This window comes from Anas acuta, chromosome 1, assembly GCF_963932015.1.
Source record: "Anas acuta chromosome 1, bAnaAcu1.1, whole genome shotgun sequence".
Lineage (NCBI taxonomy): Eukaryota > Metazoa > Chordata > Aves > Anseriformes > Anatidae > Anas > Anas acuta.
This window is the reverse complement of record NC_088979.1, coordinates 15,965,194-15,987,283: the sequence shown is the minus strand read 5'-3', so window position 1 is coordinate 15,987,283 and position 22,090 is coordinate 15,965,194. Positions and strand designations below refer to the sequence as shown.

Genomic DNA, 22,090 nt, shown 5'->3' with positions numbered 1-22,090 from the left:
GCTTTAAAAATAATAGAGAAAATGATGTTACTGCATTTGGTAAGGGCATTTAATTTTGTATTTTCCTTTCATAGTGCATGTGCATCTGTGCGAGCGTGTGTGTGTATAAAATATATAGTAGGAAGAGAATATTTGTTCCAGTTGAGGTGGTCTGTGAAATCAAGTAGATCAGATACTAACTTGATTTGGCACCAATGTATGGATGCATAGAGACATATCCACAGGATGTATGCATTACGAGATCATAAGAGACATTTACAACCTAGAATATAAGAGCAGGGCTGCCTCAAGTGACATCACCAGATCAACTGCAGCGTCAACCAACTCAGATATATTATCCTGCACACCACTGCTTCCCTGTCTCCCTTCCAAGCATTAGAAAAGCATTTGTGAGCACAAATATTATCATATATTTTGAAATACATGCAAGACACACCACACCCGAAAGCAAACAAGAGTAACTGTGGGGTTTATGGACAGATCGAGACATTCATAATTTTTCTTTACAACAACAAAATTCATCTCCATAGAAACCAGAAAGCAAGAATCTACAGTAATAACACTAAAGTAAATGTCACATCAGGTTAGTCAGCACAAAGCAGGAGAGGGGATTTTGCTCCACTTAGAACTAACAAGGACTGCTGCCCCTTTTCCTCTTCTACGAGAATCTACACTGAAGACAGGCTTACTGATGTATTTCCAATGCAAGATAATGATGCGGTTTCCTGTTATTTTCACTGCAATTTACCCATAAGGTGGTCAGATCAATGGCACGTTTACTTACAGGCATTTGTTACAGCGAAGCTGTTAGCTGTTTCAATGTTGTCTACATGAGGAACCAAATTAAAAGGTGCTTCAGATGCATTGGGGCTGGTGTTATGAAGAAAAATTGCTAATCGAAAAGCAGTATATTCCTGATCTGTGTTCCTGATGAAGAGACCACCTACAAAAAAAAAAAAAAAAAAAAGGAAAGAAAAAGCAAAAAGGAAGAGGAAGCAGGGTGAATAATTGGCAAGCTACTCACTATCTTGCAACAGCAAGCAACTATCTCTCCCAAAGCTGCACGGTAAAGCAAGTCCTAAGACTTTAATGGGTAAGGAACTAATCATATTCATAATCACAACTGCTGCCTTTAAATCACTGTCGTCAATCGATTTTAACCTCTCTGATGCATTCATGCTTCTTTTCTGACTTCTCAGTTTCCAGCCTTTCATATATAAATACCCAGAATTGCCATGATTACAGTGACCTTTGAAAGTGTTTAGCCTCCATCTCCCTGCTACCGAACACACTGGTAAATCAGCTACTCAACAGCCTCTTTACATTAAGTGGCGGGCTAATTAAGGAGAACGATGCTTTCTGGATTAAAATAAAATACCAACTCAGTGCAGGAGAATCTGCGCTGAACGGGAATATAATGAACTTTGCTCCTCTGCAGCCATGTGCAGACAGGGAGCAGCTCAGCGTTATTAGCAGCATCTTTACAAGTCCACGAGAAATGATGCAGTGATGGAGCTGGGCTGGAAAGAATTCAGCTAGCTGCGTCCCATCCGAAACACGGCTGAAAGGAGGGAAGCAGGAGGCGACGGGAAAAGGGTGGGGAGGGGGCACAGGACTACACGGAGAGGCTTGCAAAATACCAAACTTTCCAACTGTGGAAAGGGAAAGAAGGGCAGGGTTGCCTTTTACCCCCCACCCCTGCCAGCTACCGCAACCTCCAGTGCACGTAACTCGCCATCCTTCTGCGAGCCAGGCAAAAGCGGGGGATGCTGGCGGGGGCCGAGGCAGCCCAGGGACATCTGCCCCAAGCCCCTTCCTCTCCTACCGATCCCACACACCCAGGAGCGGGAACGAGTTTCGCAGAAGATGAGCATCCCCCTACAGCAGGGGAACACACACACAGACACGTACACACACACACAAACGAGCGCACATACACAAATACACGCGGGCTTTCCGTGAAGGCAGGGAAATGGGATGGTGGCGGAGGAGAAATCTGCAAGCTGCCTTCAGAGCCGCCTTTCCAACTCACTTTGCAAAGGCTTGAACCCCTGGACACACGCACACAGCCCAATGCAGCTCTTACCTATTTGCACACTGCTAGGAAAAGCTCCCATTGCTAGTCCCCAAAAGCCAGAAAACAACAAGACAAGCTGTCTGCAAATTATCCTCATCTTCTCTTTTGCCTCTCTCTCTCGCCTTCTCCCGCTCGCTCTCTAGATGCTGCTCAAAGAGGCATCGAGGACGAGGCGGCTACAAACAAAATCAAGAATTTAAAATAAAAAAAAAAAAGGAAAGGGGGAGAAAAAGAGAGATTTCCTCCTTTCTTTTTCTTTTTTCTTTCTTTCTTTCTTTCTTTTTTTTTTTCGGATTTTTTTTTCTTTTGTTTTGTCTTAGTATTTGCTCGCTATCCTCCGCCGCTCGCTCTCAGCCTCTCTCCCCGCCGTTTCAGCAAGCCATCCCGCCGCACCGGCTTTTTCCCGCAGTCTCCATCGCCGGGGAGCGGTTTGTGTCCGGCTGCGATGCTTGCACATGCAGAAGATGGTGGGGAGTTTGGCGGCGGGGGGGAGCGTCTAGTGGCGGCGCGGCGCGGCGCGGTGCGGGCGGACATGCGCCGTGTGCCCCCCCCCTTCCCTTTCCATCCCTCCCCCTCCTCGTCCACCCCCCCCCCTTTTTTTTTTTTTTTAATTTACCCCCCCTGCCCGCACCGCCGAGCATCTTCCGCGCCGCCCCGCGGAGCCTCCCCCGGCTCCTTGCGCGCATTGCAGCGCCGGCAGCCGGAGACTTTTCGGGTTTTAACCCATCCATCCCCCCTACACCCCAAAAACATCCTCTTTTTGCCCCTCGCACATCCGCGGGCGCTCAGCGGCGCGGAAGTTTGTACCGCGGGGCGAGAGGGCAAGGTGACTGCCCCGGGTTGTGTTGGGGACACGGCTGAGACCGCTGTAACTAAGGGCTAATTATTATTAATGAAGGCTTCAGGGCGTATCCGCGTGTGCTGAGCGGCTGCGGAGCGAGGGGGGCTCCGCGGAGCAGCGGGACCCTCCTCGCCGCCGGGGTTTGCGGCAGAGGATGGAGCCCGGGGCGGGGGGGGGGGAGGAGGAGAGGGGGAAGCGCTCAGCGCTTGTGGGCACTCGTGGCAAAAGGAGGGAGAGAGAATGAAAGGGAAACTTCCCGGCTCCTATGCTGCCTCCTCTCTTATTTATTTATTTATCCTTTTATTTTTTTTTTAATGTATGTATTTTAGGTGGGAAAAATAATGGAGCTTTTCGTGTCTAGACACTTAATTTTTGGTGGCTTTTTTTTTTTTTTTTGTCTTTCTAAACCTTGGAAGTCCCGCAAAAGCAGCTGCCAGAGGTCTGGGGATATTGCAGTTAATAATTAAAAGATACATATAATAAATGGTAGGTAATGAAATCATCCAAAAATAGCTGTATGTCAGAGACAAGAGCTTCTAGTTTTACCTGTGGCTTTGCAGAGATTTCTGTCAGTCCTGGGGGATGACTGATGCTTCAATGAATTAATTTTAAAATCTTAATTGGCAACATGGAAGAATATCGATTTTTAAGGTGAACTTTGTTGTTCTGTATTCAAACATATTTGCTCCAAGAAAATTTTGCCTATTTTCAGCCAGGCTTGCTTTCTTGCTGTATTACTATATCCTGCATCTTCAGGCTGTCCTGTTTTGGGGGTGAAAGACATCCCCTTTAATTGCTGCAGAGGGTGACAGTGATTTCTGAAGAATGATACTGAGTTCCTCAGCATTAACCATGTGCTCTGAAGAGCAAGCAAAGAGCACTGACAACTACAGACACATAAAGCTATTTGCATGGGCATGTGCAAGTGTACGTGACTCTGCGTGGGGTTGGCGGAGTGTGGAGTTCCTGTAAATAAATTTATTTGAGAGATTTATTTGCAGAAAACAGACTTTACTTGCATTTTAGGATACTCACTCCTTTATTTTTCAGCAAGTCTTCTATTTTCCTTTACTTTCCCTCCACGTATTCCTATTCTTCCTCTGAATCTGAAGACCTGTGCTTCACATTATTTACTGATGGCTTTTTGTGACCTCTGCTTTTGCTCTTGCTTGTCTTTTTCTTCCTCCTCCCTGCCAAGAGATCCTTTGTCTACCTAAATTCTCCCCAAAATTCAGTTCTTCCTTTCTTCCATCCTTTAGAATTTCACTTTTTGACTTTGGAAATCAAAGTAAAAAGAAAGTAAAAAGTAATAAAATGTAATAATATTTCCATTCCATAATGATTCCAAAATGATTCTTTGCCACCAGTAGTAGCAAGTAAACATGGAAACACATAAAGTATTTAGTTAATTTGACATGTGGTTGTATGAATTCATGCCAAACATATGTAAAAGAGATCAGGTTTTAGACATATGTCCATTATATTGGCACAGCAAGTCAATGCCTATCAACTAAACTAAGGAGAATGCTATGCTTTTAGTCTTTTTCAAATATAATGGTAACATGTTAACTTAAATTTAATTCAAGAATCTTCAGGGGATCATTTCATGCATTCGTCTAACTTGAGCTGACCAAGAGTCTAACCCAGCAGTTCCTATATCAAGTCTGTAATTTCTCTCGGAGTTGAAACATATATTTTAGTGAAACATCCAATCTTGATTTAAAGACTTAAATAGACAGGAAATCCATCACTTTCCTGTGTAAGTTGTTCCAGTTGTTACCTACTCTCATTTGTTAAAGCCCACATTTGTCTAGTTTTGGTTTCTAATATTGAGTATCAGAGATGAAACCAGTACTCCAGTTAGCAGTATCACTGTGTGAGTGGTGTTCTGGAGATATTCTCATCCTGTACTTGGTACTCCCTTGTTTACACATCTCAGGGTCATTTTTTTTAGGTCTAGATAACAGAGAAAAGAAAGAGAAAGAGACCACTATAGCTGTTTAGTTTAAGAGACACAAGGGAAAAAGAAGAGACAAGTTGCAGTGTCAAAAGGGAAAAATCTCATTTCAACAAAGTTTGGGGAAGTGAATAGATGACAGTGTTATGTTACAGAAAAACTGGGACAGGACAAGCAACAGGGATATAATCAAGGTTAAGGCAGGAAGGGAAGAATGGGAAAGTAGGGTTTTTGACTGCTGCTGTGGGGTGTTAACCTTGTCTGACTTTCAGATGCCTATCCAGTTGCTGTCTCACTCCCTGTCCCCAACAGGACAGGGAGAGAAAATGAGATTAAAAGCTCATGGGTCAAGACAAAGATGGGGAGATCACTTACACACTGCTCTCGAAAGCAAAACAGACTTGACCTGGGGAAAACTAATTTATTGCTAATTAAAAATGAAATAGGATGAAGAGAAAGGAAAAACAAACAAACAAACAAACAAAAAACACTCCTCCTGTAGGCTCCTCTCCATGGGTTGGTGCTTCCTCCAGGCCACATCCCCCTGCTCCAATGGGGACTCCTCCACGGGCTGCAGGGGAACTTGTGCTACATGCCTGGAGCACCTCTTGCCCTCCTGCTGCACTCCCCTTGGGGGCTGCAGGGCTGCTGCTCTCTCAGCTGCTGTAGACTGCGAAGGTTGTAGTAGGTGATAAAAGGAAAAACAGTCAGAGCTCTGAGCTGGACAATGATAACAGGTCCAGATATATCAGAGAAATTAAGAAATGATTGAAAAATGTTTAACTGAATGTCTAAGGAGTGTTTAAGGAGGGGATAGTCTAGAGGGGATCTGGGGAGGGACTGCTCATTGTTGGTGGTGAATGCTTGCTTTGCCTCAGGGCCTGTAACAGCTCATGTTGGCCTTGCCTGGAGGCCACCACTAGAGAGGACTCATACTTTAGAGCATCAGCTGAGAGTTTGACTATCTGCTGCAGCACCTGAATGAATCCTGCTGCAGAAGGTGCATAAATATGATATAGTTTCCCTCTGGCAAGGATTGGAAACCTTTGGCTGTTTTCTTCATCAGACAGACATGTGCTTGGACTAAATACATTTATGAAGAGACCCTGCAGGAAGAGGAAGAATGTGAGAAGATTTGTGCTACAGAAGAAATGAAAGCTGCATGTTAGCTAGGAGGAATAAAACTGCAGAGAAGAAACCAGAGGCATTCACCTTATGGGGATCCCAAAGGAAAAGCAGGATTCAAAGGAGGCATAGATACTTGACAGTATGGGCAGAACTTGTAATGCATATGTAATGATAAACACTTGCATGCTGAAGTAGCAAATTCAGTTTGCATTTATATGTTCTTTCATCCAAAACACAAATCCCAGCTACACAATCTGTTAAAAAGGCACATTGATATGATTCTGGAGATATGTAACTTTGTGAGGGAGAAGAGGACTTGACTGGGAAAGGGAAAAGAAGCTGTGTTAATCATCAAGGATAGGCTGAGACAATTAGGCGTACGGAGAGTAGAAGAGAAGGGTGGTTTTACTAGCAAGAGACACAGAAATAAAGATCCATCACCATCCCTCCCTACCAGGTTCCAGGTGCACTGAGGCAGTGACAGCATGAAAACAGAGAGCATCTTCACTCTGGCTGGTGTACCAGTGATGTTGAATGAGCTTCTTCAGAGTAGGCAATGCCCATGCCACAAGGGCTCCTCATGGCACAACCATCTGGGCAGAGTTCAATCCAGAAATTCAGTCATTTAGATTAGTCTTGTTTCAAATACAATTCTCATTGCAGCTTTCACTATGAGGTCAGTGCAGATGCTTCAGCAATAAAAAACGATGAAGAAAACAATTCACTCAGCACCCTGTCCTTTCTTAGTCCTTTCTTGTGTTATGATATGCTGTAGTTCACATATCTGTCAAATAGATCCATTAGACTGTAAACTCTGGGACAAAGATATGTCTTCTGTGAAGTGGTTAGTACTTCTGGGCAATAAAAAGTAAATAAAATACAAATCATCCACCTAGATTTTTTTACAACCCACCCTTTGGCATAGAATCATAGAATCATAGAATATCCTGAGTTGGAAGGGACCCTTAAGGATCATCAAGTCCAACTCTTGACACCGCACAGGTCTACATGGTCTAACATTACCTTTTGAAATGATACCAGTAGCACTGAATAGATTAGCAGTCCACCAGAACAAGGTAGTTAACAAGATAGGTTCCTTTCAGTAGCAGAACTCATTTTCAGGAAATTGCTTTACAGTGTTTTCTCACATTTTTGTTCTTATTGAGTTATTTTTCATCCATATAAATGCTAGGGTAGACAGAACAGGTAATTATTTTTAATAGTGCTTCTCATTAACAGTGTTATGTTGATACTGAGGCACATGTAGTACAAAGCATTTGGTTTTGACTGTGTTCATCCACTGCTTCCATTCCTTTCCACCACACTGTATGTTAACATAATTCTTTGCAACCTTATCAGCCTTAAGAAATTAAAGTGATATGCTAAGAGACCTTGACCATGAAGTAGAGGTTATTGTGATTATCTTGCAAAAAGCTAAAAAGTCTGGTTATCCTTTTAATCACAATGAATCAGGATTATTTCAGTTTGGAAAAACTGTTGATAGAATTAAGAACTGCCATACGATGTTAGATCTAATGTCCATTTAGAACAGCATTCTATGTCCAAAATAAACTGAGAGTGAGTTATTAGGGACAAGTATGAGGAGCTGAGCAGTCGTTTCTTTAAACTTGAAGGAACTTTGAAAAGATCTCTCCTTGCTGAAAGCTCTCAGCTCCTGATAGTCAGGGCTTTAATGTTTTTAAACTGAAGATTTTGTAAAGATCATTGTGTTGAAGAGTTGCCTACGGTAATTAATTGTATTTATCTGGTTTATTTGTGGCATATCTTACAGTTTCAGTGTCCACTGCATCCTATGCAATTGAGCTCTACATCCCAGTCTAAGAAATTAGTTTATTCAGTTTGTTTTAAAACTTCTTTTATATTAACCATTTCTTGGCACCACTGTAAGAAAAAAGAGGTAAAAATAATTTACCATACCGTATCATCCATAGTTTTGTGTGCTTTGTAATATCACCCTTCAGTCACATATCTTCCACGGTGAAGAATCCTATTATATTTATTTTGTCCTCTGTATCCTATAGTCCATATAGGATGCACTATACACTGGCATCCCTTGCCACTATTCTCTCTATATCTTCTATGACTTTTTGAAAAATCGGACACGCAGAATAGGACATGCATTTTCAGGTGTAAAACTGGTTTCTGTTTTACTCATTTTCTTTTCTAATCTTTCCTAAAATGCCATTTCCCTCTGAGCATGCAGACGATGTTTTTAGGAAACTACCCTCAAAGACTTCAAGATCTCTTTCCTGAGTGGTAATAGCTAATTTAGAGTCTATCATTGTATATGTATAGTTAAGGTTATTTTTCCCATGTGCACTGCTTTGCATTTTTTGCTACTGAATTTCACCTGCCATTTTATTGTTCAGTCAATTAGTATTGTGAGATTCTTCTGCAATACTTCCCAGACAGCTTAAATCCCTGAAATTTGATACAAGAGCAAAATTGGAATCTATACCCTTTAAATTTGATCTCATCTTTCTTATATTCTTAATGGTGTAATATGTTTCTTCTGGCCAGATTTATAACCTGGGCTGCATCATGGGATGTACCTGAGAGAGTACGAATGTTTGAAGCAATGTTTCTTTTCTAAGTACAGTTTATTGCAATAGAGGCTGCCAGGCAGTTCTGAGGGATGGGGCAATTTCCTCATCAATTAGAGGAGTATGTATGTGGAAAAATGCACCAAGTTAAATGCCTACCACCTGAGCCCATCTGGCCTTGTTTATATACTGAAAAAAAATATTTATTTATTTATTTGTTTGTTTGTTTGCTAATGCTTGTTTGTGCCCATCACTTTTAATAATACTTGGACACCAAGCGTAAAGGATGCATGGGTTATCGTTAGTCTTCTAGGAGCTGTATGAGTCAGACTAACTTAGAGTAATTTCACATGAAATACTGTTTAAAATGGATGTATTCTGTTCTACTTACCTTAGCTGAGTACTCATCTAAGGTAGCAAAATAAGTGTTCCCTTAGCTCTGCTTGAAGTGTCCAGCTGATGATCACCCACACTGCAGAGTATGAACAAAGTGCTCATTACCTGAGAGGAAGAGTGTAAGTAAAAAAGGCTGTTCCTTTACTACAGATCAGAGGCATGCATATGGCCCTCCTGAATCATGCAGTACTTAAATATTGCTTTTTTTTAAAAAAAAAAAAAAAAAAAAAAAACCTGTGAGTGTGATGTTGATTCTACATCATCTAAGCAAACAAAAGCAACAGCAATGAAAAACCCCTGCAGTTGAAAACTTTCCAATGAAACTGAATTCAGCATGGAATAAGATGGGAAAAAAAACAGGAGAAAATCATCAGGAGACAGAAACTCAAGTTAGATAATTACAAATATTTGGAATGTGAATTATTATGAATAAAAAATGTTTTTCCATGCATATTTATTTCTCAGATGAAAAAGACACTTTATTTGGATTCTGTTAAGGAAAAAATCAACATCACACTGTTTCATGAAAAATAGTGATTGAAAATACTTTTCATATTCTTATGAGTTCTCATTAAAATATCTTGCCTTAACTTCTGTGACTGAATCTAAGCAGCTGAGTGAGGAAGAAGTCAGAACACTACAAAGAATGGCATCTCCTCACTACACAGAGCAGCTCCCTTACTCTGTTGACTGAATTAGCATTTCCTGTAAAAATTAAAAGAAACACCTTCATCTTTATCTGAGGGTGGTAGCTTTTTAGCTCATTTCTCTTGTTCTCCCCAGTGCTGCCACCCATGTGAAAGGGTGAACTGGATCCTCGGTGGCTCATGCACCATTGTCACAGTTTCACGACATCAGCTCCAGTTACAGAAGTGTCAATATCATATCGGTGATGCTGGATGAGCAAAGAGGATGAAGTCTGGATTCTAGATCTGGGGGAAGAAGAGGGATGGGGAAATTGTCAAGCTAGCAGTGAAGAAGCCCCCACCCTATCTTTTTGACTCATGAAATTAAGTTGATTTGACAGAAAAATCTTTCAAGCATAATAACCAGGAAAACTTCCATGTTTCTACAAAATCATACTTCTAGAATATAACTGCAATATGATACACTAAATTGCTCATAAAAAAGTAGCTTTCACTAGGTTTATTGCCAGTAATGATACTTTTCACCTGATTATGTCCTCTTATTTAGTCTTATCTTTCTCAGTTCCTAACTGACCCATATCTGCAAGTCTGAGAGACAAATACACTACAACCATTCTGTCTATACTTCTATATCAAGGTATTAGTTATTTATGTGAAACTATTTCCTAGCTTCAGGGGAAAAAAAAAAAAAAGATCAAGACATCTAATGCTTTTCTTAACACATATAGATTCTATTTTTTACTTAATTTTCATGTTAATTAGGGCTCATACAATATTGTCTGCATTAGAAAATGCATTTTCAGCCCACAGTTTGGGCTCTTCTGTATTCATACTTGTCTTATTCTATGGTAGGGTTGAAGTTTATCTCAAATAAATCTGTCTGTTTGCCTTAACTGTAGCCAGCTTCCAGTAACCGTCCCCCACACAGCAAAAGCTGCAGCTTAGATAATTGCTGCCATTCAGCTGTAGCCATGTGCTATGTATTTGTACAACTAGAATCTGTTTTCCTAGAAAATCTGATCAGTTTTCGTGGCCATAAGTGCTGCAAGCATATCTGGTATTTATTCAAAAGTGTGTGTTCATACTAATAGTCAGTACATGACTGTTTTTATGCAGTTAATTTTTCTTTAATAAATATATAATGAAGATGAGTTATTCTAACTAGTATCAAGGTGGGTATATCTCTTACATTATTAGGTGAAGTTACATGAAGAAAATCAGTGCTGGAATGATCTCATCTAGCACTAAAATTCTTTAGAAAAAATAATTTTGAAGCTGTTGATTTAATTTAGTATTTAATAAACAATGATTCATACTTTTTTAAGATAGGGATTATTCATGGAATATATATTAGTGGAGCATCATTTACAACAGGTCAGATTTTGTTTGTAGACATATTTATAAAAAATTTCAAAAATATATTTTAGGACAACTTCCTCTGTCTTCAGCTGTGCTGAATAATACTGTAATATGTAAGTGCAAAAGAAGGAGGGGCGCCTGTTGGGGAAGAAAATGATACTATGCAAAAGGGTGAAATTATCTAACCTTATGTCAGAGCACCCTTTTAAAAAATCCATAAGTGGTCCTTGCTAAAGCACATCATGTGGTCATTGAATTAAAAATGCGGGGATGGAATAGATTTCCAAAGGTTACATTGTCCAGTCCCATGGTGCTGGGGAAGGATCAAACACACTAAAGCTTCCCACAGAGATTTTATCTGGAACATTTTTTTTTTTTTCTTTTTTAGAATTTCTACTGAAAGACTTTTTGAGGGTGTCCTGTATGAGATTTTTCCTCTCAATTTTACTTTAATATCTGACCTATATAGCCTTTACAGCAAGTTAAACTTGGTTCTTTTTGTCTTTCTTTTTAGTGAACAATTGCTACCAATTTATCATTGTCTTTCTTATTAACAGCCTTCTATATCCTGGAAGATTTATCAAGTCTTACCTGCCTAGACTTAAAGAAACCCTATTTCTGCAGTCTTCCTTCATGGATAATACATACTGAGTCCTTTACTTTCTTGCTGTTTTCTGTTGTATGCTTTCCAGAGTGACTACCTGTGTTTTGGAGTATGGCGCTGAAGACTGTTCATGCTGCTTCAGCTGCACTTTTTCTGGAAACAAGGAGGACAGAACGATACTTAGCCACATCTTACCTGCAAACTTCTTGACAAGATGAGATTTTCTCTTTCCTTCCTTTTCAGTAATATTGCATGTTGACTCACAGGTCCTTTCTAATACATTGCAACTTGCATGTCCTTTTTCCTCATTTCACACTAAATTGTCAGTTCTCCTTACTAGTTACTAGGCTCTGTATTATTATTATTATTATTATTATTATTATTATTATTATTATTATTATTATTATTATTATTATTATTACACATTTGAAGAGATTCAGACCTGGAATCTTTGAGGGAACCAGCCTGAAAGAAAATCCCCATTTGGTACTGGTAACTATTTTTGGAGAAAGGCTTTTAAGCCACACACTGTCTTTATTATTTTGTTTGTTTGTTTGTTTTCTCATCCAGATGACATTTCCTTCATTTTCCTGTGAGAATTTAATATGGAAGAATATAAAAAGACTTACTGAACTCAAGATACAACAAATTTGTCCTTCTTCTTTATCCAGTGTTCCAGTTATCCTGTCCAAGAAAGAAATTAACTAAGTTCGACACAGTGTGCTCTTGAAAAATGCATATTGGCTATTTTTATTATTCTGCAAGTGCTTGTAAGTTCACCATTTAGATATTTATTCCATTTTATTTTTCTTGTAGTATATAATTAAGTATTCTGCTTTCCTTTAATCCCCTATTATCTCTCTTTTAAAGATATATATTTTCTTGTTTTTCTGAGACCATCTCCATCTAATATGGCTTTTCATATGCAACCACTAGTGCATCAAGTCCAATGTTGTTTATTTCTTTATGCACTTGGAGGTAAATTTGATCTGACCCTGGATATTTTAGTATATAAATATAATGTAGAAATATAAGGTATTGTGTCTGAACTACTAAAACACAAGTGTTGTCCTTCCCAACACTTTAGAAGGTTTAAAAGCATCTTGACAGAATCACCATCCTAAAAGTATACTTCAGCTCTCAGTGAGTTTCCCCACAACATCAACAATACTCAGGTCTATTGGTGTTTGAAATAACAAAAGCCTATTTCACACAGGTACGCAGGACACTTTCAAAGCTAGTTTATTGCCATTTGAAAGTATTTCATATTTTGTTCCTTTAAACATTTTTTATTTTTTTTTTTAGAATTACAATTAGAATAATTCAGTTGGAAGGAACCAACAAACATAATTGAGTCCACCCACCTGACCACTTCAGGACTAACCAAAAGTTAAAGCATATTGTTAAGGGCATTATTTAAATGCCTATTGAACACTGACAAGAAGTCTTGTAAGGTAAGGAGCTAAAGCAATAATTTAACAATACAATATTTCAGGAAGAATTTTTTGTAGTGGGAAGAGCACAGAGTGTAATGCCCCAGGTGAACAATGCATTTCTTTAGAGGTATTTTGAACACTTTTATGCCATACATGCACCTGATGCACAACCATGTGTGAAGTTTGCTGAGAGTTTTACATTCAGATCAGGTAAACTTCCAGCCATATACACTCATGAATACAGAAGTAATTACTGAGCTCTAAGGACACATTGCAATGACATTATCATTTGTCAGCAGGATACCAGTGACTGCTGTCATAGAAAATTTACATTAGCATCATTGTTAAATAGTCTGTTTACTAGTTTCTTAATGACCTGCAGCAAACAATGATTTGAACTACTTTATGAAGTTCAGCGTGACAGGCTATGGTTATGTTGAATGTATTTTCATAGGTTAATGATATTAATATAGAATCAACAGCAGCTGTCATGTCATATGAAATACAACTGCCTGTGAGTCGGTCTAGGTTGTGGTTATTTCTGCAGTGCTGGTGAAGGTTGGAGATTCCAGGTTAAAATACCCACTTGAAATGTAAGTCACAGGATCCCTGTGGGGGAATGAAGCTCACAGAAGGCTCTGATATCCATCTTACAGGTTAAGGAAACCAGGGCTTGCTGAATCACAACTACCAAAAACAGTTCACAACAGCATCCTGGGCCAGAAGCCCCTAGGGTGGCAGTGTAGACAAATCTAGTCATATGTGTCTTTATTTGTAAAAGTGTCTTAAGAGACACTCAAGAAACACTGAAAAGTGCCAAGAAGTTGCAAGTGTAAATGATTTCCTTTGATTTCTCTGTCAAGTATTTGCTTTCAGACAGCTGAGAATTTGGATCTTTTTCAGATTTTTAACTTTCTCAAATTACGATTTGATCTATTACCAGATGTTTCTGGAAAGGTATAATAAAATTCTATTATATTGTAGTGGGTTTACGTGGCAAGGTTTTGGTAGCAGGGGGCCATAGGGGTGGTTTCTGTGAGAAAGATCTAGAAGCCGCCCCATGTTTGGGAAGGGCCCCGTTGTTTTCCAGATCTGAGCCAATAAGCGATGTTGTTTTGCGCCTCTGTGAGAGCATATTTAAGACAGGGAAAAAAAACGCTGCGCCACACAGCAGCCGGGAGAGTCAAGGGAGTGAGAAACAGCCTTGCAGGTGCCAAGGTCAGTGTAGAAGGAGGGGGAGAGGTGCTCCAGGCGCCGGAGCAGAAGTCCCCTGCGGCCTGTGGTGAGGACCATGGTGAAGCAGGATGTCCCCCTGCAGCCCATGGAGTACCACGGTGGAGCAGGGTTTCACGCTGCAGCCCATGGAGGAGACCACGGTGGAGCAGGTGGCCCTGCACCGACGGAGGCTGCGGCCTGTGGAAGACCCCTGCCGGAGCAGATTCCGGGCCGGACTTGTAGCCTGTGGAGAGGAGACCACGCGGGAGCAGGTGACCTGGCAGGAGCTGCTGCCCGTAGGGGAGCCAGGTTGGAGCAGTTTTCTCCTGAGGGATGGACCCCGTGGTACGGACCCATATCTGGAGCAGTTCTGGAAGAGCTGCTGCCTGTGGGAAGCCCACGCCGGATCAGTTCGTCAAGGACTGCATCCCGTGGGTGGGACCCCACAGCACAGGGGACGAGAGTGACCGAGAAGGAGCGGCAGAGAAGAAGTGCTGTAGACTGACCATAACCCCCATTCCCCCGTTCCCCTGCGCCGCTCGGGGGGAGGAGGTGGAAGAGGGTGGATGGGGGGGGAGGCGCTTTTGGTTTCTTTCCTTTGTTTCTCACTTCTCTAGCTTGTTAGTAATGAGCAATAAATCTTACTATCTTCTTATGCTGAGTCTGGTTTGCCCGTTACACTAATTATTGCGTGATTTTCTCGTCCTTATCTCAATCCTTGAGCCCCTTTCACATATTTTCTCCCCATTCCTCTTTGAGGAGGGGGAGTGAGACAGCGGCTGTGGTGGAGCTCGGCTGCCCACTCGAGCGGAACCACGACGTATATATAAAAACAAACAAAACAAACAAACAAAAAACAAACAAAACAAACAAACAAACAAAAAAGCAACTTCTGCTAATGCATGATTAATATTTACTGTACTAAATATTTGAGAATCTTCTTCCCCTTAGATGTCTAGCAGGCCTCACAGATGAAAAATTAGACTTTAGACTTTTATTTGGTACACCTGATAAAAAATTAAATGTTCTTGGAAAGGTTGGTTTGAATTATATACATATATATGTATTTTTATCAAATGTAATTTAAAATGTAATGGTCTAATTAGCTTGAGAATAAATAAAACCCCATTCATAGAGGCTTCTAAAAATGTTACTACTGTAGAGCAAGTGGTTTAGGTGTGTTCTGTCCATGGCAACTCCACTCTGCCTCATGCCTTTGTCCTGGTTGGACCAGATGATCTTGGAGGTCTTTTCCAACCTTAATGATTCTATGATCCTTAAATATGTTTTCCCCAAGGAGCCAACAGCATGGCTGCTGGGCTCAGCCATGACCTACATTAGGGTCAATGAGGCAGTCTGGGACCAGATGAGACTGGCATGAGGCAGTGCCAGCCTCTCCTCATGGAGGCCCCTGCAGCCCCACTGCCAGAGCCTTGTAAACAACCCAATAGGTACAGGGAGACCGAGCCTGCTCAGTGATGGTACCACAGTGCCAAGTACAGTCAGATCCAGGCAATTCCTCTGTCTACATGTATGTGTATACTTGTGAATTTGGGGGATTCTGTACATACATATGGCTGTTATGCTGACTCTCCAGCCAGTAAAATATCCAAATCCCTCTTCATATCTTCATGATAAAATTCAGTGGTCTTATTGCTCTTTATAAGTACATTAAAGGAGGCTGTAGCAAGGTGGGGGTTGGTCTATTCTCCCAAGTGCTTGGTGACAGGAGAAGTGGGAAAGGGATAAAGTTGCACCAGGGGTGTTTTAGGTTGGATATTAGGAAGATCTTCTTTACTGAGAGGGTTGTGAGGCATTGGAATGGGCTGCCCGGGGAAGTGATGGAGTCACCGTCCCTGGAAGTCTTTAAAAGATGTTTAGATGTTGAACTTAGTGATATGGTTTAGTGGAGGACTTGTTAGTGTTAGCCCAGAGGTTGGACTCGATGATCTTGAGGTCTCTTCCAAAGTAGACAATTCTGTGATTCTACCCCTTTTTAATTCTCTTGTAGATTTTATGAGATCATATATAACAAACTGTTTTTGAAGGAAACTGATCCTAAAGGAAAATGTCTTTGCATTTATTATGAAAGGTTACTACTATTCCATGTGCACAAAATGAAATTTCTCATTTATTTCCATTTGTTACATAGTGTCTCATGGTAGTGAGGGCTACAGAGAGCACCAAGCAGTGCAAATTTCCAAGTTCAGCATTTTCAAACAATCTTGGAATTAATGTTATAATATACTCCCAGACAGAGACAGCAACCTTAGGGAAAAGATGCTTGGTTGGTCATAAAAAATAAATTTTATATATGTTCAAGAGCACTTAATGTGGGAGAACTTTTAAAATTCAGTGTTTCCTAGTGTTGTTAGCAAATGTATTTTTGTAATATATTCATCACTTTTTTCATTTCCATAAAGGTTTGTATAGGTAAAGGTTGGTTGAAAACTTGCCACTAAATATTGACTCCCTTGTGTAATGACTACACATGGAGTCAAAATTATGTGGAAAATATTCAAAGTAATTGTGAAATGACAGTTCATGATAAATAATGTATGAGTAAAAAGGAGCAGATTTAAAATCACAAATGCAGCTCCAATTCCATGATTTTCACACTTGTAAGTGCTTGATTTTACAGTCTTAACAGCATATAACATAGGGCTTCTATTCTTGTGTAACCAAATACTTAGAAAAAAGTAGAGTTGCTCCCAACAGGGTAACTGTTTACTATCAAACTGAGAAAAAGTTATTTCTCAAGCTTCATTATTGCTTACTTCAAAATTTTATTATAAATTTTACTTGCCTTATAATTTTGTCATAATGATCAGTGCCTTTTGAACACATTTATACCCATTTATATAGAAATACTTATCTTTTGCTGTTATCTAAAACAATTAACATGATTAAAGCTTAGATAAAATTAAAAAAAAGAAGAAAAAAGAAAAAAAAAAGAGAGAAAAAAATATTTATTGAGCTCTGAAGGAGCCATGAAAATTCAAACTTCAGAATTGAAATTTAAATCAGGTTTATATTTATATTTAAGAATGGGAAATGACATATAGGCAATGCATGCTTCTTTTCATAAAATCATAGAATCGTAGAATGGCTTGCGTTGGAAGGGACCTCAAAATCATCTAGTATGGCATCCCTGTCTATGGCAGGGATGCCACCCACTAAATCAGGTTGCCCAGGGCCTCATCCGACCTGGTCTTGAACACCTCCAGGGATGGGCCTTCCACAAACTCTCTGGGCAACCTGTTCCAGTGCCTCACCACCCTTACTGTGAAAAAATTCTTCCTAACCTTTAATCTAAATCTCCCCTCTTTTAGTTTAAAACTATTCACCTTCATCCTGTCATTATCTGATCAAGCAAAGAGTTGCTCTCCATCTTTTTTTATAAGTCCCTTTCAACTACTGAAAGATTGCAATAAGGTCACCCCAGAGCCTTTTCTGTAGGCTGAACAGCCCCAGCTCTCTCAGCCTTTCTTCACAGGAGAGGTGCGCCAGCCCCTTGATAATCTTTGTGGTCCTCCTTTGGACCTGCTGTAACAGCTCCATATCCTTCTTGTGCGGGGGGCTCTAGACCTGACTGCAGCACTCCAAGCAGGGGCTCACAAAGTCAGAGCAGAGGGGGACAATCACCTCCCTTGACCCTCTGGTCACTCCTCTCTTGATGCAGCCCAGGATGCAGTTGGCCTTCTGGGCTACAAGCATGCACTGCTGGCTCATGTCAAGCTTTTTATCCTTCAGAACCCCCAAGTCCTTCTCTGCAGGGCTGCTCTCAGTGAGTTCTCCCAGTCTGTATTCATGTCTGGGATTGCCCCGGCCCAGATGCAGCCCCTTGCACTTGGACTTGAACTTCATTGGGTTCACGTGAGCCCACTTCTCAAGCTTGTCCAGGTCCCTTTGGATGGCATCCTTCTATTGTATCAACCACACCACTCAGCTTGGTGTCATCTGCAAATCTGCTGCGGTTGTACTCAATCCCAGTGTGTATATTATTGATAAAGATATTAAACAGCACTAGCCCCAGGACAGTCACCTGAGGGACACCACTTGTCACCAGCCTCCACTTGGACATAGAGCCATTGCCCACCACTCTCTGTGTGTGACCTTCAAGCCAACTTCTTATCCACTGATTGCTCCATCTATGAAATCCATAATGGATTTGTGGAAAGACCGGGATGTCAGGTGGGACCATAGCAAAGACCTTACAGAAATCCAGATAGATGATATCTGTCAGTCTTTCCTTGACAACCGATGCAGTCACTCCATTTTAGAAGGCCACCAGACTGGTCAGGCACAATTTTCCTTTGGAAGAGCCATTCTGGCTGTCTTGGATCACCTCCTTTTCTTGCATGTGCCTTGACAATGTTTCCAGTAGGATCTTTTCCATGATCTTGCCGGGCACAGAGAAAAGACTCAGCAGTTTATCATTCCCTGGGTTCTCCCTTCTACTATTTTTAAAAATAGGAGTGATGTTTCCTTTTTTTTTTTTTTTTCCAGACACCAGAGACTTTGCTTGACTGCCATGACTTTTCAAATATGATGGAGAGAGGCTTAACAACTCCATCAGCCATTTCCCTCAGGACCCTGGCATGCATGTCATCAGGCTTCATAGACTTGTACCTGTTCAGTTTCATCAGGTGGTCTTGAACCTGCTCTTTGCTTACAGTGGGAGGCACTTTGCTCCCCCAACCCTCATCTACAGTTCATTGAAATGAGAGAGATGGTAAGCCTGACTATCAGTGGAGACTGAAGCAAAGAAGTTGTTGAGTACTTCAGTTTTCTCCATGTCTGTTACTGGTTCACCCTTCTCATTAATCAGAGGGAGTACACTCTCCTTGGCCTTTCTTTTCTAGACAAGGTACCTATAGAATCCCTTCCTGTTATTCTTTGCATCCCTTCAGAAGCTTGTGGGAAGGCCTTGGCTCTCTGTGCCTTGGCTCTCCTGATCCTGTCCCTGCACATCTGGACTGTATCTCTGTGCTCCTCCCAGGCCACCTGTCTCTGTTTCCACTGCCTGTGCATTTCCTTCCTGTGCCTCAGTCTGACCAGCAGGTCCTTGCTCAGCCATACCAGTGTTCTGCCTTCCCTGCCTGCTTTCTTACAGAGGGGGATGGAGAATTCTTGTGCTCCAAATAAAACATTCTTAAAGAGTCCGTGATAGTTTCTTGCTTTGCCAGTTTACCTCTTGTTGGAAGTCAGAAAAAACAAACATTTTTTTTTTTTTCTATTTATCATAGATGAGAAAGTCCTGGGCTTGTTGTCTTCCAGATAGAGAAAAATAAGAAAAAAATGAATGCTGTTTTTGTTGTTTTCTCTAGGCATAGACGCTCTTGCTCTGAGAAAGATCAAAGTCTCATCAGGAAAGATAACCTCACAGTTTGAGAGAACTCGATCCATGAAAGTAAAAATATTGACACCTATTGTGGCTAGAATGAGGGAACAAATATATTGAGCTAATTATGAATGTAAAGATACAGCCAAGTTGCAAAATAAGAAGTCTTGTTGTGTGTCGAACTTACCATAAAAACAAAATATAGAATCATAGAATCATAAAATCATAGAATATCCTGAATTGGAAGGGACCCATAAGGATCATCAAGTCTAACTCCTGGCACCACACAGGTCTATCCAAAAGTTTAGGCTATGTTACTAAGTGCAGAGTCCAATTGCTTTTAAAATTCAGACAGCCTTGGTGAAGTGACTACTTCACTGGGGAGCCTGTTCCAGTGTGCAACCACCCTCTTGTTGAAGAATCTCTTCCTGATGTAAAGCCTAAACTTCCCCTGCCTCAGCTTAACACTGTTCCTGCGGGTCCTATCACTGGTGTTTACAGAGAATAGGTCACCTGCCTCTCCACTCCCCCTCATGAGGAAGTTGTAGACTGCAATGAGGTCTCCCCTCAGCCTCCTCTTCTCCAGGCTGAACAGGCCCAGTGACCTCAGCTGCTTCTCATATGTCTTCAGCTGCTCCTCATATGTCTATGTCTCATACGCCTATGAATCATAATATATGTTCCAGATAGGTACAAATTTCATTCATCATCTTTTTTGCATGAAAACTAAATTTCTGTATTTTTCCCTTGTTATCTCTAGAAATGTTTAGTAATGACAAGGAAGAAATAAATGTTGGCATCTACATATCTTCACATGCTGAAATATCAAAAACTATAGCAAACTGAAAAGCGGAATTCAATTCAGTTAAAATTTCAAGGAAATTGGTGGTGGGAGTTTTTCTTAAACAGTGTTAGTTTTCAGAGTTCTTCATTTGCTCTTAAACTGCTGCATACTTGGTTGAACTTTTTAGCAAAAGACTGCTCTTGAAGAGTTTAGACCTCAGTCAGAGGAAGAAGGAAATCTTGTAGAGATTCCATGGTCTGAATTCCAGGATATTAGAACGTATCAGCATTAAAGAGATCTGAAATTTCTTTAGGTACTGTACACACAAAGAAAACAAATTTTTCTGCCTTGGATGGTCCACAGAAAAAAGGTTTATGGTAGGAAACAAAACCCAGACGAATAGAGAAATGGGAGCTGGCTGAGAAGGAAGACAGGTAATAGTAAAAGCAGTGATAGTTGAGATAGATTTAGATGTGCTTAAATGTTTTCCAAATGGTCAGTGCTTACAGCAATTGCTTTAGGACTTCCTTCATAACACAAGATGAATCTCAAAGTGTCAGCACATCAAAGTAACCAGTTAGCATTAATAGAAGTTTAAGAAAAAAATGATAATATTTAAATTTGAAAAGTTTGACTCTTTGTGCATTATGCTCTAAAATGAGGGCCAATTTCAACCATACAATTTTAAATATAACTTAGGCATGCCTGTCCCAAATACTTCCACTATCTTGGTCCTTAAATATTCACATATATAACTCTGAATATAAGTAATCTTACTAGCTCTGAAGAACTACTTCATTAATATAGTGAAGAATGATTCCTAAATATTTCCAGAACTAAGAACACAATTACAGATCTTAAGTATGGGGAAGGACCGTTGGAATGAACTATAACTTACAGCAGCAAATAATTTGAATACTACATCTGTACATCCAAAAAAAAATCTCTGAAAGTCAGTCAATGGAAACAGCTGATTGACTGACTGATATTATATATTTTGACCTTTACTCTAAGTTCAGGAAACATTTACACACATTCATCACGTGGTTTGTAGTTCATGCTTTTTGAGCAAGGCTGCAAAACTAGGCTTTAAAAGAGGATTACATTTGTATTTATTTTATATTATTTAAAGGCCTCATTTCATGAAGCCCAGCAATATATTTCATATCTAATTTCTGCCTTGTGGACTGGGCTCTCCCCTAGATTTGGGGTCATAAGTTATACTTCCAGCAATGGAATTCCAGCCTCTTACTCAAAATGTGATGTTTATAACAAATGAATGAGTTTAAAATGGAATGGAATTCTCCACTGAACATTTGCTGCCATGTTACCAGTTTTTCAGAAGCTTCAGTGTTCAAATCAAAGGGAAGAGCCTTAAAAAGCAAACAGATTTTTTAAGAGAAGGAGACATATTTGGAAAATTATTATTATTATTATTATTTTCTCCTACAAATGTATGTTTTACCTATAAATGACTTGTTGAAGTTTCTGTGAAACTTGTCAGATGTATAGAAATAGAGATGCTATACAAAGGAGATCCAGATACAAAATTTAACAATCAGATTTATGATTTACATGTAGGTATTCCCAGGCAAATCTGGATACATTACAATAATTTATAACTGTAAGCTTGTCTTTTGTGGTAGTTTAGCATTGATGGTGCTGTTTCTAAACTGATAGCACTATGCTTAACCACACACACACACAAAACAAAACAAAACAACAAAAAAATGAAATT

At 40.2% G+C, this 22,090-nt stretch overlaps 1 protein-coding gene across 10 annotated transcripts in view; it reads right to left on the bottom strand.

The window, feature by feature from the left end:
* GRIA4 (glutamate ionotropic receptor AMPA type subunit 4) overlaps nucleotides 1–22,090 on the bottom strand; it is a 260,140-nt gene that overhangs the window by 221,671 nt on the left and 16,379 nt on the right. For 3 of the 10 annotated variants that reach the window (XM_068670308.1, XM_068670305.1, XM_068670302.1), the window contains exons 1-2: nucleotides 2,087–2,614; nucleotides 785–943 (exon numbers count right to left, since the gene is read on the bottom strand). The exons of 1 other annotated variant lie outside the window; for it this stretch is intronic. In XM_068670308.1, the coding sequence (XP_068526409.1) occupies nucleotides 785–943; nucleotides 2,087–2,174 (247 nt within the window). In that variant the 5' untranslated portion in view covers nucleotides 2,175–2,614. Of the gene's footprint in view, nucleotides 1–784; nucleotides 944–2,086; nucleotides 2,615–22,090 lie in introns of those variants that run through there. 6 more of the 10 variants (XM_068670299.1, XM_068670295.1, XM_068670310.1 and 3 more) reach the window with 4 other exon arrangements.